General features: G+C 48.0%; 1 protein-coding gene across 1 annotated transcript in view; it reads right to left on the reverse strand.

Moving 5' to 3' along the window:
- Window positions 1–1270: 1270 nt before the first annotated feature.
- The window catches only part of LPCAT4 (lysophosphatidylcholine acyltransferase 4), a 33322-nt gene continuing 13948 nt past the window's right edge, over window positions 1271–20644 (reverse strand). The window contains exons 2-14 of the mRNA XM_053265236.1: window positions 13768–13910; window positions 13445–13665; window positions 11701–11813; window positions 11460–11520; window positions 10578–10636; window positions 10455–10489; window positions 10273–10327; window positions 9358–9440; window positions 7372–7497; window positions 5937–6078; window positions 5320–5418; window positions 3564–3720; window positions 1271–1895 (exon numbers count right to left, since the gene is read on the reverse strand). Coding sequence (XP_053121211.1) covers window positions 1738–1895; window positions 3564–3720; window positions 5320–5418; window positions 5937–6078; window positions 7372–7497; window positions 9358–9440; window positions 10273–10327; window positions 10455–10489; window positions 10578–10636; window positions 11460–11520; window positions 11701–11813; window positions 13445–13665; window positions 13768–13910 — 1452 coding nt within the window. The 3' untranslated portion in view covers window positions 1271–1737. The remainder of the gene's footprint in view (window positions 1896–3563; window positions 3721–5319; window positions 5419–5936; window positions 6079–7371; window positions 7498–9357; window positions 9441–10272; window positions 10328–10454; window positions 10490–10577; window positions 10637–11459; window positions 11521–11700; window positions 11814–13444; window positions 13666–13767; window positions 13911–20644) is intronic.

Raw genomic sequence — 20644 nt, forward strand, 5'->3', positions numbered from 1 at the left:
CAGCCTCTCCAGTGTGGACAGGCAAAGAGCTATGAAGGCTTTTAAGGAATATGGAACCTTTTATTAGCAGTTGCCTCCTTGCAGCTCCTGTAACCTTCCTGTTCAGCATCACCGTAGCATTAGGGATGAATTGCCCCAGAATCAGTCTATTTCTGTTCTCTGTGAGAGTGGAGATCTAAAAATAAGTGTTGGTTATTTTGCTCTTTTACTATGAAATAGCACAAAAATAATGAACATTGTCAAGTAATTAACACCTCCCTCTGCTGCTGAAAACAGAAGCCTTTTAATTAGGGGGCAATTCATCACTAATCTCCGAGCTGCAATGAAAAGCATCACCCTACCCAGCTCCTGACCTGAAGATATTAACTCTCCCTTCCTCCTACCTAGATTATTGCTATAAGATCAGGAAAACACACAGCTCCCAAAGCTGGTAAATTGGGCAGGATGCTTGTCCTACCCAGTTTAGGATTATATGAACTAGCCAGCTATGAATATATGTATGTACCACTTTTCTACAAAATTTCCCAAAGCGGTTTGGGAAAGTCAGAGGGCTATAGGCCACCTCCAGCCTCAAAGGCAGGATGCCTGAGTACCAGTTGAAGGAGTAACAGCAGAAGAGAGGACATGACCTCAACTCCTGCCTGTGGCTTCCAGCGGCATCTGGTGGGCCACTGTGTGAAACAGGATGCCAGACTAGATGAGCCTTGGGCCTGATCCAGCAGGGCTGTTCTTACGTAGGAACATAAATAAATAAGATGGCTCCCTGTCCCCAAAGGGCTCACAACCTAAAAAAGAAGCATAAGAGAGACACCAGCAACAGCCACTGGAGGGATGCTGTGCTGGGGCTGGATAGGGCTGGTTGCTCTCCCCCTGCTAAATAAAGAGAATAAAGAGAATCACCACTTTAAAAAGGTGCCTCTTTGCTCAGTTAGCAGGGGTTGCAGGAGATTTAAGGTTGCAGGAGATTTTTACTGAATGAGATTTACTTCTGGGTCAACATAGAAGGATCTTAGAGATAAGGCTGTTGAATAATGTAGTTCCGCATTTGGTGCTGCGTGGAAACCCCCATTTTAATTCTACCACCAGGGCCTTAAAGAGGGAGGGCAAGCCTTTCCAAATAGCCAAGTTAAAAACAACCTCTTACTCTGAAATTCAACTAAGCCTTGAATTTCAGGCTGTGGTCTCCATCTTCAGCCCGCAACCTGCTGAACCTCTTTTCTCCCCAATTCCCCAAAGTGCTGTTTTGGAAAAACACTAAGAACCACCTTCCTTTTAAAACTTAATACATATATCTTTTATTATAGAGATATAGATATTTATTTTATATATAAAATAGCACTTTTTTATATTTTACAAAACAGAAAATAAACCCCAAAACAACGGTATCTCACCCTACCATCCTTCCTTCCCCTGACAAAAAAACAAAAGGGAAAAAACAAAACAAATTGACGACATAAAATAAAATAAATGATATCATTAAACATAACAAAAATAAAACTTTAAAATAAACGGAGAGAAGCCCCAATCCCCAAAGAACTTGCGGCTGTGATTCCCCGGTTACGGTTGCCCTGAGATGGGGGTGTCTCCGCCCCCCCTCTGCCCAGCCACCATAGTGGCCAGGACCAAGCAAGCGCGCAGGGGGGCAGGGTTTGCGTGGCCAAGGATGTGGCATGGCTGTGTGTGTGTTCTTGGTTTTCCTTTTTGTTCTATACACATGGCTAAAGAAGTTCGGGAGGTTCAGTCTGCCTTGCTCTTGGGAGGGGCAGCAGGGGCGCCGTTAGCATAGGTGAGCGGGAGGCCAGGCTTGGGCAGAGTGCAGGCCACAGGGGGGTGCAGGTACGTGCTGAAGAGGCGAGCGTAGTCAGGGTGCCGGAGGGAAAAATCCTGGAACTCATCTGGGTAAGAGAGAGAAAGAGACAAAGAACGCCAGCGGCTGATACCTAGGGCTAACAAAGCACCAGTGGAGTGGGAAAAGCATCAATGCTTCTGAAAAGTTCAACTCACTCAGCTCCACAGCTGGCTCTGCAGTGGGGACAAATTTCAACAACCTTCCCTTCTCCAGGAAGCACTCTGTGCCACCCAAAAATATGTCCCTGAGGATCGCACAGCCCTTGGGGACATATTTCTGGGTGACACAGGCGGCTTCCAGGGAAAGAGGAGGTCCTTGAAATACACACACTCATGTGCGTGTGTGTGTACACACACACACACACACACACACACACACACACACACACACACAGCATTAGTCTGGAACTCTTCAGAAGCCCTAGTGCATCCCCTGTTACACCAGTCAGGATGTCAGCCAGTATAAACTGATAGTGGCACCACAGAAGCCCCAAGCATCAGAGCTCAGTCCAGCATAAAAACCGAAGGTGCATTCAGATGTAATGCCAAACTATGGGTTACACTAACCATAGCTCAGACGCCAAACTGGGATCTGTATTCCAACCACACAGGCAGACCATGGCTTGTGCCATTTCCCTCTTCCCTTGCCCTCCCTGAGTAACCCGGGATGCCAACCTAATCAGCAGTGTCCCAAGTCCATGGTTGGTTAGTTCAGATGAACCAGTTCCAAAAGTTGGTTTCAGGCCCAATCAACAGTCAGATGGGGTTGACTAAGACCTTGCAATAACTGCGGCTTGGCATTGTGTCTGAATATGCCCTCAGTTGGCTTCCTAGAGGACTTCATGTAAACATCCTGCCTTCCTGTCTCCACCATGGCTATACCATGCAAAGTTAATTTCTGGCATTTGCTGCCAGAAATTGTGTGGATAGGCTGCTTGCTCATGTGGTTTTAAAGAGTAATTAAGGAAATGCTTGGAAGTGGATAGATCTATCTATGGCTAGTGGTCGCGAACGGCTATAGGGAACTTCCTTGTTCAAGAGCAAGATGCCAACGGAACAAAAAAAGGAGGCAACAAAGAAGAGAAATGTATTCCATAGATTCCAGTCACAAGGGGCAACACAGGTCTTTTGTCAGCCTCTTCTGACTTTTGATAGCCACCGGAGCAAGGCAGAGCCCTTGATAAAGGTCTTGCCGAAATACGTCAGGCCAGGAATAATGTCTCATTCAGTAGCATTTGCGGGTTTCCCTTCTTCTTCTCCCACTCAAGGGTAAGATGCCTCTGAATACCAGTTGCTAGAGACAAACAAGTGTAGGCTTCCTATAGACCTCTGTGGGGCCATTTCAGAAAACAGGATGCAGGACAAGGCAGAGGTTTGGTTGGATCCAGCAAGGCTCTTATGTTCTTATCCCCACCCCCCCTAAAAAAACCCTCCCCATTTCCATGACACCCCCCACCTCTTGATTTCCACATAGGCTTCCTTGACCGTATCTCATCATTTCCCTTGTCAGCTGAAAATCTCCCCCCAGTCTCCAGATCTCCTCTCTTCTCTACCTAATTGATCCTTCTCCCCTTACATGCTGAATCCATTCTGAATGGTGTATGTTTCCTGGGATGCAGAAGAAAAGGAGAAAGCCCCGCCTCGCCCCTCCAATCTCAAACCTTCCCTTGCCCTCCCGGCATCCCATTTCTTCGTGCAGGCCCAGAGGCTCTCACCAAGGGTCAGTCCGTCCTGGATGTGGTCCCCACAGAGCCGGCTATAGAGTTCAGCCCCATCTGCAGTGGGTGTGCCCAGCAGGAGATGCAAAATGGCACAGAAGCCGTCCTGGCGCAACCGGTGGTCCCCTGTCCCAGCATCCGCTGCCGAGAACAACTGGAAGCAAGGAGGAGTGTGTGAGAGATATTCCAACAGGGAGCCCCCAGTACACATTCAGTGGTCCTGCTCTGGAACTACCCACACCTCCAGTGACCCTCATAGTTCTACCCTTTTAATTTTGTTGGCCCTGCCCACTTTGCCCCAAGCTCCGCCCCTTTCACCCTAGCAACTGGGAGCCACTCCTTGCTGTTTTGTGCCAGGACATTGCCCAGTGGTGAGGCTGGCCCTGGCTCATTGGGAAAGGGGCTGGCCGCCCGGGGGTGAACTCTGGAATGTCCCGCCAGCATTTCAACCCCACTGGATTCTCTACACTTCCTTTTGTTCTGCTTAGCCCAGATCCACTGGGCTAAGCAGATCCACTGGGATCCCTTCCCAGTACCTTGGATGGTAAAAATATGCGACAGAAGCCCTGCCATGGTCATCTTTACCAAGTCCTTTATCCTGGGCTAACCACCAATGAGCATCATCTATGTTCAAGGGATGGACTGGAGATGGAAGTGGCATGAAAAGGAGTCAGAAACCCAAGATCAGAGGTGCTCAATTCATTCGTTTTCCTTGAGTATGTTCAGGTTCACATTAGCCTGAGAATTCTATCCACTCCTTGTTTGCTCTGGCTTCACTTCAAGCTGGATGGCTTTAAGAAGGGTTTGGATAACTTCACGGAGGAGAGGTCTATCATTGGCTACTAGAGAGCTAAAGGCCACCTCCAGCCTCAAAGGCAGGATGCCTTTGAGTACTAGTAGCAGGGGAGTAACAGCAGGAGAGAGGGCATGCCCTCAACTCCTGCCTGTAGGCTTCCAGCGGCATCTGCTGGGCCACTGTGCGAAACAGGATGCTGGACTAGATGGGCCTTGGGCCTGATCCAGCAGGGCTGTTCTTATGTTCATTTCCTATCTGAGGCCTAAATTGGGCCAAAGCAGGTATTCAATGGAGGCCCAAGTCTTCAGGAAACGTCTAAAACAGCATTTCTCCAACTGGTGCGCGACATCATACCAGTGTGCTGGGCTGACTCGCTCTGAGTTGGCTCTGAAAGCAGGGAATTTAAACTCACTAGCCCCAAAATGCACCAGGAAGGATGCATAAGGAAGCAAGTCGGCCCCGAAAGCGGGGGTGGGTGGGTATTAAAATCCCCGCTTTTTGGAGCTGACTCAGAGCGAGGCAGCATGTCACACCAAATGGAAGATTTCGACTGCGTGATTTGAACCCAGAAGTAATGCAGCTGATCTGGAGGAGGAAGGACATAGATGAAAATAAATACATGTGTCCTGCCGGGGGAAAGTGTGTTTTCTTTTAATGTAATCTTTAAAATTACATTTTTTAATGCAAAGGTTGGGAAACTCTGGCCTAAAATCATGTTATGAGCATGGCACAATTTGGAGGGGTGAAGTGCTTAATCCTTTCCCCCACACTGCTTCTCCCCTGAGGGGATGGCAAGGGAACAGTTAAGCACCCTTCCCTCACCCTCCACTTCGCCCCTCCAAATCATCTCACCTTTTGCCACTTTTTAAGAGGTTTGATGGAGACCTGGATTTCCGGACCCAGCTCTGCATGGAATGACTATAGCTTAGCCTCTACTGTGATAACAACAGTGCTCACCTCAAAGGCGTGGCATGTCAGTTGCTGTGGGTCATGCTCTCCTTCTAGTGCCTCCAGTGCCAGGGCCACCTCCCGGGAGTCCATGTTGCCATCACTGTCCTGCGAACAGATGTGACAAGGACGAGAAGGTCAGTTAAATTGGAATCCTTCAATCAAAGCTGGGTGCTTCCCTGGTTTACTTTTCACTTCGGACATCGTCAGAAGGAACCAAAGGAACATGCTGAATACTACCTCCCCTCTCCCCAGTGCAGTCTGTTTGCAGCCTTAGGTCCCGCCCCCACTGCTGCTTCAGTACAATCCCAGTGCCCCTGTTTTACTCTCAAGTGATCCCACCTAATCAGGGATCCTGTACTGTATGTGATGATGTCATATCGCCACATGGTCAATACTATTTGGCTAAGTGCTGACATCATTAAGGGCAAGCGAAGCCCATTCAAAGCAAGAGCAAAGCTCCCTATATTCACCCCCACACAGGTGATCCTAACCAATCAGGGAGCACTTTAACAATGAAACACTTTTTCGCAGCAACCCCCAGAAATGTTCCTGAAAATTTTCACAGGTACTCATGACCCTAATTTTAAGGGCTCTTCCTCTGCTCCCTCTTATACCCAATGTACCTGCTGAAAAAATATGCGGAGTCCATCGACAGCCTCAGGGCAGGTCAACCCCAGCCACTGAGCCACTTCTGCTGGCCCTAGCCACTCTGATGTGCAAACAGGCAGTGAATCCAATGGACACCTGACTCCCCCCGTTAGGCTCCTGGAGAAAGATCAAATGCAACAAAAAGTGAGAGCTGATTAGATCAGAATGCTTCCTAGCAGGGATTCTTCTTGTTCACAGTTCACCTCAAAAGTGGTGATTTCAGGGGGACAACTCCCCAGCCAATCAATCAATCAATCAATCAACCAATCAATCAAATCAAAATCCTTCATACAATCTTTTTTCAAGGCTAAAGAGAAAAGCAGCAAGATGTTCATAACTCTAGCGTGGGCTACTTTCCCCTCCAAACGCCTCTCAACACGGGCAGCGCAAGACATTTTACCCTTCCCACCAGAAACAGATATGCCATCTGAAGTCAGTGGCCACGTGCCTCTTTAGATTGCCCCACCCCATGATGCAACAGCATCCCATGACCACACTGGCGAGTGGTCTCTTTAACTACCATGTTACGGCTGATGGAAGGCATCCCACTCAAACCAGCGACTTGCTCTTGCCAGTGGTTTGTGGTCCCTTGTGGGTGGGTGGAGGGTCATCTTGGTTGGGGCAGCCTTTAGTAACTCCCTTGTTACAAGCAGATATTTATTTATTTATTACATTTTTATAGCGCCCCATCCAAAGGCTCTGGACTGTGGCTGTGTTCTTTTATTTGGGTGGAAAGTGGCGAGTGGCTTTCACCAGTGTCCCCTCTATTTTTCCCCATCTGTGTGCGGAACGAGTTTTGTTCTGGGTGGCAGTATGAAGGCAGTGTGTGTGCACGTGCATTCACGGGGGTGGGGGTGGGGGGGCTTCCCGATTCAACCTAAGCGAGATCTAAAATTAATTGAGTGGGCATAAAAAAACCCCTTGTGAATGTGCGTGCATGTGCACACCCTAGAGGGAACACTGGCTGTCACCCTAATTGTAACATTTGTGTGTGTGCGTGGCATGTGCACATACACGCACACAAACACACTCCAAGGGGGTACTTGAGCTGAAAGTCTGCAGCAGAAGTGGTGCACTTGTTGAAAAAAGGTTGGGAATGCATGGTGTAGACCAGGGTTTCTTAACCTTGGGCCCCCAGATGTTGTTGGACCACAACTCCCAGAATCCCCAGCCACAAAGGCCATGTCTGGGGATTCTGGGAGTTGTAGTCTGACAACATCTGGGGGGGAGCCAAGGTTAAGAAACCCTGGTCTAGACAATATTGAGCAAGATGGGCCAATGGTCTGTCCGATTCAGTATAAGGCCACTTCCTGGGCTCTACCACTTGCCCAGTGGGTTCAGCTCTTCCCACTTCTTTAGCCTGCCTCCATCCTGCCCCCATGTTCTGCCTCTTCCCCGCCAGTCTCTCACCTGGTCTTCCGGAGTACCTTGCCCAGTTCCCAGATGCGTGGTTCCAGGGCCACTCTGAGGCGCCCCACTACAGTGACTGGAAGGTTGCCCACAAACTCACATTCTGTGGCCGGGATCCCCAGAGCTCTGGTCAAAGGAGGGAGAGAGAAGACAAACAGGCCTCAATAGTGCATTGCAATTTTGCAAACAAAAACAAAAAGGAGAAATTCCTCATCAACTTGTGGAAAGAGATACACCCCCTTTCGGGCCAATATCATAGCCTCCAACCCCTGCAAACATCCTGAAAATCTCCTCCAAATATTAGCAATAGCAATAGCAATAGCACTTACATTTATATACCGCTCTATAGCTGGAAGCTCTCTAAGCGGTTTTACAATGATTTAGCATATTGCCCCCCAACATTCTGGATACTCATTTTACCGACCTCGGAAGGATGGAAGGCTGAGTCAACCTTGAGCCCCTGGTCAGGATCGATCTTGCAACCTTCTGGTTACAGAGCAGCAGTTTTACCACTGCGCCACCAGGGGCTATTATTATTCTCTCTATTCCTCGTTCATTGATTGTGGGACGCTTGAATGGGAAGCTTGGAGGTCTGGCAGGTGGCCTAGCTGAGTGTGCTACCATGGGCTGTGTGTTATCTTGGCCGGAACCTCATTTGCAGGCTGAAACACTGGGGCCCCGTTTTGACATGGGGGTGGCGTGTGCTCCTCCTAGTGGTTGCTATCCACCCCACCCCCCAGCATGCCCCTGGAAACAATGCTATGTCATTATTAATAATAATAATAATAATAATAGTTGTTGTTGTTGTTATTACTACTACTACTACTACTACATTTATATCCCGCTCTTCCTCCAAGGAGCCCAAAGCGGTGTACTACATACTTAGGTTTCTCCTCCCAACAACCCTGTGAAGTAGGTTAGGCTTTATGAACTCATGTACAACCTGGGTATCTCTGATTGGTCAACACTGCAGTATGGAGCCTCTGGATTGGCCAGAGCTAGAATAAATACGAGGAGCCTGGCCTTCTGCCTTTATGTGGCCGATTGAGCAGGGCCTCCTGCTTCCTGTTCTGCAGGGAACAGCTCACGATTCCTCCAGCTCCTCCCTTCTCCCGTTCCCCCCTCAATTCATCTGCAGCCAAGGCCAAATGAGGGGCGACTTGCATCACATCACTGACCCTGGCCAGTGCTCCCTGTAACAGGGATTCCTAGATGTTGTTGACTACAACTCCCACAATTCCCAGCTGCAATGGCCAAAGGGATTGTGGGAGTTGTAGTCAACAACATCAGGGAATTACAGGGGACACTAGCCCTGGCATGCCTGGATTCTCCCTGCCTTCAAAAACAGCACATATGGCTGGATTCCTGATTAGGATCACGATGAGGGTGGTGGGATTAAAGGCCGTTCCACATCGGAGAGGCAGAGCTGCGGGGAGCCAGCAGGGTAGGGTGGCCATAATCCGAATTCCCAAATCCAGGTGCCTAATCTGCATAATATGTAAATTGTCTTGAAAATCATTTTTGGGCAGAATAGTGACTGCACGTTTTGCTCCATAACTCCGCTTCTACAAGGGCTAGAGCTTAGCTTTAATAAATAATAATAATTTAAAAGCTGAAATCTGGGCAAATCTGGGTGGGCTAAGTAATCTGGGTGAGATGATTAAAATCCAGGTGAAACCCAAAATTCTGGGGGGCATGGCAACTCTACAGCAAGGCCCATGCCATAATTAAATTATTGGGTGGCTCGGCCCCCAGATTCAACTATGGGCAGTATCCACATGGGGGGCACTGTAGCACTGGGGGGTACCCTTGATGCAGTGGATCTGGGGCCAGGCTGGGACTGATGCTTTGCCCTCGTGAATGGGCCTGCCCCCTCCAACCATCCTTCAGTCCCGTCACACATTGCCCATATGCCCTGTAGTCTTCTGCCTGCCCGCCCACCCACCCACTCCTGGCCCACAACCAATGGGCATGCTGTCCACTCACCTGGCCATGACCTTCTGGACATTGTTAGCATAGAGTGTGGGGTTCACTGCCTCTTCGGCACTCGGCTGGTACACGGGGAGGAACTGAAAACGACAGGCAGAACCAAGTCCAGGATCAGTGGAAGATGGTGTGGAGTGCGGAAAGCCAGGAGGGGAGTTAAGAAGCTGCTTTACTCTCCCAGAAGAGGTAGCAAAAAAGAGGCTCGGATGCAATTCAGTCTGGATCCCCAAATCCAGGGCTCTTCCAGACGGTGATCTATTATCCCAACTTCAGCGCAAATGACAAATGATAAATCAAATGGGAAATCCACATAATGGACAACATCATGTCATCTTCTTAGTGCCACTTACAGGCAATAAAGTATGCCTTTTCAAATGCTTTTTTATTCTATCTTCTTCTTATTATTATTTTATTAATTTATTTATTCGATTTCTATACCGCCCTTCCAAAAATGGCTCAGGGCAGTTTACACAGAGAATGAATGAATGAATGAATGAATGAATGAATGAATGAATGAACAAACAAACAAATAAATAAATGTAAATTATAATATTTATATTATATATATTTATTTATTTTCTATCTTGGGGTGGGGGAACTCATTTATCCACACCTTGCCAGCAGATGGAGCTAAAGATATTACCTACTTTATTTTTCTTTGTAAACCGCTTTGAGAACTTCTGTTGAAAAGCGGTATATAAGTAGTAGTCGTCGTCATTGTTGTTGCGTGGATTTCTTATTTTATTCATCACTGTAATTTGTGCTGAGGCTGGGATTTATGTCCCCCTGTATCTGCGCAAGTTCTGGGCAATGGGGGAGTTTGAATCAGGAAGTATGCTTAGACAGGAACATTTCCTATTTAAATAGGAAGATATAGATGCGTGCTGTGGCACTAAAAAAAATCCCCCGCCTTACCTCCACTTCCACAGTAGTGCAGAGCTGGGATGCTGTTAACCAGATGACTTTCAACCTGAAAGGACAAATGAAGGATGGCATTCTGGCTCCAACTGATTCTCCCCATCAGTTTGCAGTGTCAGCATCCCACCCACGTGCACATAGCACACAGGGCACAGCCCCTGGTTGTCCCAATTACTCACACTCCTGGCCCTCTCCACGCCCAGGTGGTTGAATCCTGCAAGGGGAAGAGGCAGCCATTACTTTGTTGTTTTCAGGCAGACCTGTTTGGTCCCCAAAGTGGGTGCAAAGGTGTGTTAACTCACCACAGAGTTGGGGTATCGAATGAGTACCGGCTGGATGGGGACACCAGATATGAAGGCACCTGTGGACGGAGAAGTGAGAACATCCCCACATAAGGCCCATTCACACGTTCCGTTTCACACTCGTACAGCACAGGTACAGTCATCCACAAGTTGTGTTGCGTGCAAGTACAGAAGTACACTTCCTATCTGTACTTTGGATTTGAAGGGCCTGTATCTAGGTTCACTTTTAACACACAGGTACACTCATTCACCCAAACACATGTACGAGTATACCGATATCTGTAGACTCATACAGAATAATGTCTGAATCAGGCTGTAGTTTATAAACCCTCAAGATCTGCATGGGTTCTGTGATGCTGAAGGTTAACCCCAGCTGCATACAATGGTGAGCTGGCTGTAGAAGCAGGCTTTTAGAAACACATACAGCTGGAAGTTGGCTTTGCACAGCACTGATTGGCCAGTACTTGTGACAATCATGAATCAATCACTCACTCAATCAATCAATCCCTTTATCACAGTCACCAACCAGCACAATACAAAACCATGAAGCCACCCCCACCCAATTTTTCAGAGTAGGGCTGCGCAAAGCGCTGATTGACCAACCCACAAAGCCAAGTTTTTAAAATGCCAGAAAGCAGGGTAACAAAACCCCTAATCATACTCCATTGGATACACACGTCGAGCAACTGAAGAAGCATCAAGAAATGGATAGCCCACCAGAAGCATGGGCGGGGGGGAGGGATGAAGAGGAAGTGCCAATCAGGATCTCTTGTGCCTCAACAGAAGTGGTGGGTGGTGGGGAAAGCAGAAGACAGCCAACACCCCCATGGCCACCCTTGTTCATAGGCATGGCCATATGAACCGTCACATGAGCAGATTCACCTGGTTTAAACTTCAATAAGGCTTTCTTGTTGGAGCAGGTTCCCTCTGGGAAAAAAAGTACCTGGAAATGACAGAAAGGTAATTCAGCCAAGAGGGTGAGGCACTCAACTGCCCTGAGGCATTTTTGGAAGGGTGGTACAGAAATCGAATGAATGAATGAATGAATGAATGAATGAATGACTAAGTACCCAACCACTGGCCCAAGCTTACACAAAGCTTAAGAGGCTCCCGCCGCCCTTACCTGCGGCCACTTTCCCCAGGAAGTTGCCCGTTTCTTCACTTCCTCCACCACCTTCTTGCGAGAAGCCGGGTCATGGCGAGAGACCAGGATGGCCTGGTTGAACCTCAGCAGGGCTGCAGAGGAAGGGTGGGGGAAGAGAGAGAGGAGAGGGAAGAGTGGGTGGCCGCAAGGCCTCTGCTGAGCCCGCACCAGGCGTATACGACAGCGTGCGGCTGCCCTGAAATCTTCCCCTGAATCTGAAATGCGGCCATTTTGAGGGCCTAACTTTGGGACCTGGTGATCTGAAGAGGCTCTCCTTGGATAGACGGGGTGCTGGTAACCACCAGAGAGAGAAGAAATGGCGGCTTGATGAAGGCCGACCAGAGGTGCATGCTAGGGCTGCGGCAGAAACCGGAGGCTGGCCTGAGACCAGCAGCTGAGCAAGGCACATTACCATGTTTATCCCCATTGTCAAAAATGGGGATCAATGGGGCTCTGCTGCTGGCGTAGATCCACCAGTTTATGAAAACATTGGGACTACACAGACGAAGCTAGAGGACATCAGGATGTCTGGGATGTTGCATGAGAATCAATCAGTCCTTGATTCAGTTACTGCTTGATTAAATAAAGATCTGATGGATATTCATCAGCATTTTTTAGGATTTGCTCCCCTTTTTGGTGCCGAGTCATTTTCTTCCCACCTCTTTCTTTCTCTGGGAAATGGTGCCCCCCCTCCCGGCTCTTCTTTCTAGTACCCTCCTTTGGATAGCCACTTCCTGATGACGAAGTAGAGCCACTCGGAAGGGGATTGTGGCAGTGGCCGCCAGTGAGGATTCCACCGATGGGGCCGTGAGTGGTCACTTTCAAAAGTGACCACTGGCGGTACCGCCGTGCCTCGCCTAGCATCCCGCGTGGCAACTGCCATGGCTCCAGCACTCACCTGGCCTCTGCACGCGCACAGAGGCCACCACTGTGGTCAGCAACACCATGCTGACCACGCAAATAGCCTCAGTGCACGTGCAGAGGCCAGGTGAGTGCCAAAGCTTTGGGAGCCTCTGTGTGGGTGGGATGCCGGGCGAATTGTCACTTCTTGTGGTCGTTTGAAGGTGCTGGTGGTACCACCGCTAATAACTTTTTAAAGGTACCTCTTGTGGCCCCACCACCTTAAGTGGCACAGCGGGGAAATGCTTGACTAACAAGCAGAAGGTTGCCAGTTCGAATCCACCCTGGTACTATATCGGGCAGCAGCGATATAGGAAGATGCTGAAAGGCATCATCTCATATTGCGCGGGAGGCGGCAATGGTCAACCCCTCCTGTATTCTACCAAAATAAAACCACAGGGCTCTGTGGGCGTCAGGAGTCAAAATCGACTTGACGGCACACTTTACCTTGACCTTGTGGCCCCACCAGTGCAGCCCTCACTGGCCTGTGGAGGAAAACAGCAACTTCTAGCCACCACGGGAAATGCCAGGGAGTGTTGTGCACTCCCATGTGGCACCCCCGTTCCCACTGCCATGAGGACTAGAAACTTAAGAGTCTTTTCTAAGAAATGCAATGCTCAGAATTGAGCATCCAGTACAAGACGGTGCGTTTGTAAACCGCTCACCCGAGAATGCAAGACGGCCCCCCCATTCCCACTAGGGCATGCCCTAAGCAAAGTGCCAGAAGGTGCAACCCTCCAAGAGGCTGCCGAGCGCTCTCCTTCCAGCGGGGATCTACTCCCCGCAACCCCCTTGCTCCATCCCCTACGCAAGATCCCCTCACCTCCAATAACTGGCACGTGGAGGTTCTCGGTGCGAGACACCACCTTGGGGAGATCGCAGGGCAGCAGGATAATGGGGTCGAAGAAGGTGGAGTGCGGAGCAGCCACCAGGACGGGCGCCTCGAGCCGCGACGCCCTCTGTCCCCGCACCCGGATCCGCATGAAGCCTAGCAGGAAGAACATCAGGCGGCTCAGCCAGTAGACGGAACTGTGGGAGACCGTGCTGCAAGAAAAAGGGGACAGACGGAAAGGGGCATCAGGACGGCTGGAGGCCGCCAGCTCAGTGGTCGCCCGCAGAGCGTCAGGCCCCCCCCCGGCCACTTACTTCCGCCATCCCGAGAACGGCTCCTGCAGGGTCTCGTCCGGCAGCCCCACCACCTGCAGCAGCGCAAAGGGCCAGACGAGGAAGAGGGCCACAAAGGCCAAAGCGACGCGGATCGGGGCCAGCACGACTCCCAGGATGTAGAACTGCAAAGGGAGGAACCCAGAAGGGGGGCACAGAGTTACAACGCAATGCAATGCCCCGTTTTGTTCTTGGTTTTTTTAGGAATACAGTGTCAAAGGTTTTAACGTAAACCACCCTGAGCCTTTTGGAAGGGCGGTATAAACGTTTTAATAATAATAATAATAATAACAACAATAATAATAATAATATCGCCATGACCCCACTTTCACAAATACTAAACAAAACAGGCCTCGGATACCCAACATATGAAACATCCAGTAAAATCAACCATCTGCTGTACATGGACGATCTGAAGTTGTATGGAAAGTCCCAGTCAGAAATCGAATCACTGCTAAACACTGTCCGTATATTCAGTAGCGATATAGCAATGGAGTTTGGACTAGACAAGTGTGCTGCATTAATAATGAACAGAGGGAAAATAACAAAAACAGAAGGAATAGAACTGCCCAATGGAACCAACATCAAGAACCTGGAAGAGAAAGAATATTACAAATACATGGGCATTCTCCAGGCTGATAACATCGCACACACTGAAGTTAAAAGAAAAATGGGAAGTGAATCCATCAGGAGAGTCAGAAAAAATCCTCAAGTCCAAACTCAATGGCGGGAACACCATACAAGACATCAACACCTGGGCTATACCTGTTATTAGATACACTGCAGGAATAATAGACTGGACCCAGGCAGAGCTAGAGATGCTAGATCGTAAGACCAGGAAAATAATGACCATCAATCATGCTCTGCACCCCCGCAGTGATGTAGATAGGCTATACCTCCCTCACAGCTCAGGTGGAAGAGGCATGCTGCAAGTCCATCAAACAGTAGAGGAGGAGAAAAGAGGCCTTGAAGAATATATCAAGGACAGTGAAGAAGATGCACTTCAAATGGTCAATAACGCGAAACTATTCAACACCAATGAAACAAAGCAGGCCTACAAGAAAGAACAAGTCAAGAACTGAGCAGAAAAATGGAAAAAGAAGCCCCTGCATGGTCAATATTTGCACAATATAAGTGGAAAATCAGACATCACCAAGACCTGGCAATGGCTTAAGAATGGCAACTTGAAGAAAGAAACAGAGGGTTTAATACTGGCTGCACAAGAACAGGCACCAAGAACAAATGCAATAAGAGCAAAAGTCAAAAAATCCACAACAAACAGCAAGTGCTGCCTTTGTAAAGAAGCAGATGAAACAGTAGACCACCTAATCAGCTCTTGTAAAAAGATCGCACAGACTGACTACAAACAAAGGCATAACAAGGTAGCAGGGATGATACACTGGAACATCTGCAAAAAATACAAGCTACCTGTAGCCAAAAATTGGTAGGACCATAAAATTGAAAAAGTGGTAGAAAATGAAGATGTAAAAATATTATGGGACTTCCGACTACAAACAGACAAACATCTGCCACACAATACACCAGATATAACTGTAGTCGAGAAGGAAGAAAAACAAGTCAAAATAATTGACATAGCAATACCAGGTGATAGCAGAATATAAGAAAAAGAAATAGAAAAAATCACAAAATACAAAGATCTACAAGTTGAAATTGAAAGGCTGTGGCAGAAAAAGACCAAAATAATCCCAGTGGTAATTGGCGCCCTAGGTGCAATTCCAAAACAACTTGAGGAGCACCTCAACACCACAGAGGCCACAGAAATCACCATCAGCCAATTACAAAAGGCAGCTTTACTGGGAACAGCCTATATTCTGCGACGATATCTATAATCATTGACAATAAAATTCTGGCATCCCAGGTCCTTGGGAAGGACTCGATGTCTGGATAAAACAAACCAGTCAATAACACCTGTCTGACTGTGTAAATAAATAAATAAATAAATAAATAATAAATAGGGCCAAGAGATCAGAGAAACCCACCCCACACCAGCTTCTTAATTCCAGGGTGAGAGGGCCCATGCTGATGAAAAGCGGTAACACATCATTAGTTAATGAATGATTAATAATTTTCAACAACAACAAAAATGCACAAAGCACTTTACACAGAAAAAGAAGTAAGAATGAGACAATTCTCTGCCCTAGAAAGGCTCACAATCTAAAAGGAAACATAAGGCAGGCACGAGCATAAGCCACTGGAGGGATGCTTGGGCTGTATAGGGCCAGTTGCTCTCCGCCTGCTAAATATAAGAGAATCGCCACTTTTAAAAGGTGCCGTTTTGCCCAGTTGGCAAGGATAACTGATTATAGAATGTTTCAGCAGCAGCATCAATGGAGTGCGCGTGTAAAGTGGTGGAATAAAGACATCTACAAAAGTTGCTATACATTTGAAAAATTAAATTATGGAATAAATTTGAATCCAGGGCACAGTGTGCCAGAAACAAAGAAAGGGAGACACCATCGGCTACTTTGAATGCCCTGGGTTTTGTTTTGTTTTGTTTAAAATACATTGTAGAACTGCAGACCCACCAGCAGGGGGCAACATGAGCCGCAAAAATCCACACCCATCCACTTGCTACAAACATCGTAAACTCCAGTGCTGTTCGAATCCCCAATGGTATGTTTCCTAGACTATGGGAAACACCCATATCAGGCAGCAGCGATATAGGAAGATGTTGAAAGGCATCATCTCATACTGCACGAGATAAGGCAATGGTAAACCCCTCCTATATTCTATCAAAGACAACCACAGGGCTCTGGGGGCGCCAGAAGTTGACACCGACTCAATGGCACAACTTTACCTTTACCCAGGCCAAACCTTTACAGAAAAGTCTCAAGCATAGGAGTAGCCATTTGACCAGTAAAAAAAAATTTTTTTTAATGGTTGTTTGTTTATTCCCAAATAATGATCAAATATATTTAAAGTATTAACTCCATTGGAACTTTAGAAAGATAAATTCATTCCATATCAAAAGGTCTGATATTTATGCTAAAACAAATTGGTTGCAAAACAGTGAAAGCTGCTTTTACAACAAGGTAATTTATTATACCTTTGAACAAGGTAGGTAAGGTGAATGAGAATGTGAATGAGATTAACTGGACAGCTCCCGCTTGGGTTTTTATGCTGGAACACTGGGGTCAGGGGTGTGTGTGTGTGTGTATGAAATTAAGACAAAGTCTTTTTAATTATTAAAAAGAAAAGTCAGCTTTGAAAGATATTTGGGCTAAAGAGGCAGCAAACCCGTTCTTCAAGCAACGTCAGCATAATGGCTTCCTGAAAGATTTGACAATATTTTACCATGGCCAAATAAGGAAGTCCATTAAAATATTTGGCTGATCATTTCACTGGTGCACCAACCCTCCTTTGATCAGAAAAAGGTTTCACCCTGATCCTGGTGAGCCACAATAAATCGCACCACCCTTGATCAGTGTATCCAATGAGTCTTGAAAACATCAGGTTCTTTGGTCTTGCAACTAGCTCTAAAGGTAAAAAGTGTGCCATCAAGTAGATTTTGACTCCTGGCACCCACAGAGCCCTGCGGTTGTCTTTGGCAGAATACAGGAGGGGTTGACCATTGCCTCCTCCCACGCAGCTTGAGATGATGCTTTTCAGCATCTTCCTTTATCACAGCTGCCTGATATAGTACCAGCGGGGATTTGAACCGGCAACCTTCTGCTTGTTAGTCAAGCATTTCCCCGCTGCGCCACTTAAGGTGGCAACCAGCTCTAGAGAGACATATTTTCCAAAGGAGATGCTGTTTAGAATCCATGGTTTATTTCATTCCATTTATTTTGCACATGTATATACTGCCCAAAACCCTCCTGTCTCTAGGCACTTTACATCACAAACTCTTGGTTCCTGACCTTTGAGGGTCACTGCCTGGTAAGTCACGGAACACAGGAAGCTGCCTTATACTGAGTCAGCCCCTCATGCATCCAGTTCAGTACTGTCTGCACGGCCTGGCAGTGTCTCACCAAAATTTCAGGCAGGAGTCTCTCTCAGCTCGACTTCAGAGGGCACCATCCCCATCTCCGAAGGGGAATATCTTGCAGTGCTAACCTGTAGTCACCCATCCAAATGCAAACCAAGGGGGACACTGCTTAGCAAAGGAGACCAGGCATGTTCACTGCCACAAGACCAGCTCTCCTTTCCATGGGGGTGGGGCGAGGGCACCCCGCCCTAGGCTCAGCTCAACTTGCTGTCAGTCTCGTCGGTCCCCACCAGCTGAACTCCTAGAGAGACGTAGGACGGGCAGAATGGGCCTAGGAAAGGCATGGCCGGAGAGCCAGAGGAAGGAGGAGGCCAGAGCAGAGGGGCCTAGCGAGGGACGGCTGAACGTGGTGCAGACAGAAATGACGGGAGATCTGAGAGAGGAGAGGAAGCTGGGAGGCGCGTGGCTGGATAAGAAAGGCCAAAGGTCCCCTGTGGACTTGGAACCAATATGGCTCCATGGAATCAAAATGGCGGCAGCAGGGCCGACTCGCCACTCCGGCTCGCATCTCTGCCCCTCTGCAACCAGGGGAGAGGGACTCGGAGTCGCAAGCATGGGTTGGCCCCTTGGCGAAGCAGGCTCCACCCGGGTTTGCATTTGAGTGGGCTGCTGGCTCAGCTGACCCCCAGGAAGAAGAAGCCGCAGCTGCTGCGATTTGGACACGAAAGGAACCCGGTGGTTTCAATGCCGACTGGGGGAGCTTGAATTTGGTCGGACTGATCCATCACATGCAAGCCTCCATCAATTCAGGTGGCATTTTAATTGGAAGGGGCACATGTTAAGGCTCATCGCCTTGCCTATTTTCCAAATCCAACCCCCCTTTTCACTTTTAATCGTTGTCAGGGGCTCCCAGATGGGGTTGGACTACAACATCCATCATCCCCTGCCGCCGGAGTAAAAGGCCATTGCAGCTGGGGACGATGGGAGTTGGAACCCAGTAATATCTGGGGGTTGTGGGACTACCGCTCCCATCACCCGCCAGCCACCCGACAGCCATTGTGGCTGCAAAATGATGGGAGTTGTAGTCTAACATCTGGGAACCAGAGGTTGGGCACTCCTGGGTTAAGCCACTGCTACCTTTTTAAAATAAATGCATCAAATCCAGTTCTTGAGGCAGAAAAAGCATACTGGCTGGTCTTGTGGTAGCAAGCAAGAATTATCCCTTTGCTAAGCAGGGTCTGTCTTGGTATGCATTTGAATGGGAGACATTCAAATGTGTGCTCACTATAAGCATGTGTGAGCACTGTAAGATATTCCCCTTAAGTGATGGAGCCGTTCTGGGAAGAGCAGAAGGTTCCAAGTTCCCTCCCTGGCAGCATCTCCAAGATAGGGCTGAGAGAGATTCCTGCCTGCAGCCTTGGAGAAGCCACTGCCAGTCTGTGAAGACAACACTGAGCTAGATTAACCAATGATCTGACACTGTATGATGCAGCTTCCTATGTTCCTACAACCTGAAGGCTCATTGAGATCCTCCTTCTTCTCTGACATGCTTCAGGGCTTGCTCACAGTGATGTGCCCCAATGATTCTTCCAATCCTACTCAGAGCTATGTCTACTCTACACTTAAAAAATAAATGGAACCTAATTCAGTGCCCAGGAATACTGGCTTTTGTAATCTGATTCAAACTATTCCTTATGCAAATGTCCATATCCTTGTTTATCTTGCACAACCGGCACTTTACATCTTCTTCCCCACATCTCACCAGTGTCCACAATAACACCAGTCACTGCCACAATGTGAAGTGTACCTTTTCAGCCCTTAAGGACTAGAAACTTTATTTCTATCAACTTAAATGAAAGCAGACCTTCTCAGGATCCTGAGTTTTACACCTAGCAGCAAATTCCACACTTCCAGGGCTGGCTTTGGGGGTGTGCAGGAGAGCAAAACTATCTGTATTTACCCAAACAGAAGATGACTCTGAATTGAAGATGAGCCCCCTAAAAAACAGAGGTCAAATACAGCTTATACCTATATTTACCCCAAAGGAAGAGGACTCTTAATTATAGATAACCCCCTGTTTATAACGTGAAAGAATGGGGGGGGGGGACCTAGTCTTGGTTTCAGGTAAATGCAGTATTTTCCATAGGGTATGTGGTCAAATCGCTGGGGATAACTAGGATCAGATCCTGGTAGTCTACTGTGGTTACATTTATTTATTTATTTAACGTATTTTATACCACCCAAAACTTACTGCTTAAATGCTGGTTAACCTAAGCAGTTTGACCAGGGTTGCCTTAAAACTCTGCATCCTCGCAACATTTGTGATCCCCCCAAATCCAAATGTGGGGACAACAATCCAAAATGTGGGACTAACAGCAGCAGAGAGGGCAACCCCCTCACCTCTTACCGGTGGGCTACTCAGAGGCATCTAGTGGGACACTGTGGGAAACAGGAGGCTGGAGCAGATAGGCCTTGGGCCTGATCCAGCAGGGCTGTTCTTATGATCGTACCTCTGTGAGGCTTGCTGCTGACCCCAATTAACATTTTGACCTGGATCTTTGTGATTGTGTGAATACAGCCTTCAGACGTCTGAGCCCTGGAAATACACTAAAAACATATCGTACGGAGAGGGAGATTCCCTCTGTTTCCTCTGAGGGTAGTTCCTTCCTCATTGCCAGCAACCTCGGGGCGGCCAAGCAGGTTGAGCTGGTCTCAGAAGTGAACAGGTTTTTCTGCATGCACTTATGAAGCGACATCGTGAAGTCCAGGAACTTATGTAGAATCAGCCGCCTCCTTCTCCTTCCAAGGCCTGAACAGCAATCCTAGGCAACCGTGTGTGTGGGAGAGATGAACGTGCAGCCAGAAATATTTTGAAAGTTTGTGCTGAACAGGCTGACGGTTATTAAAGGG

This window comes from Hemicordylus capensis, chromosome 6 (genome assembly GCF_027244095.1).
Source record: "Hemicordylus capensis ecotype Gifberg chromosome 6, rHemCap1.1.pri, whole genome shotgun sequence".
In the NCBI taxonomy this organism is placed as follows: domain Eukaryota; kingdom Metazoa; phylum Chordata; class Lepidosauria; order Squamata; family Cordylidae; genus Hemicordylus; species Hemicordylus capensis.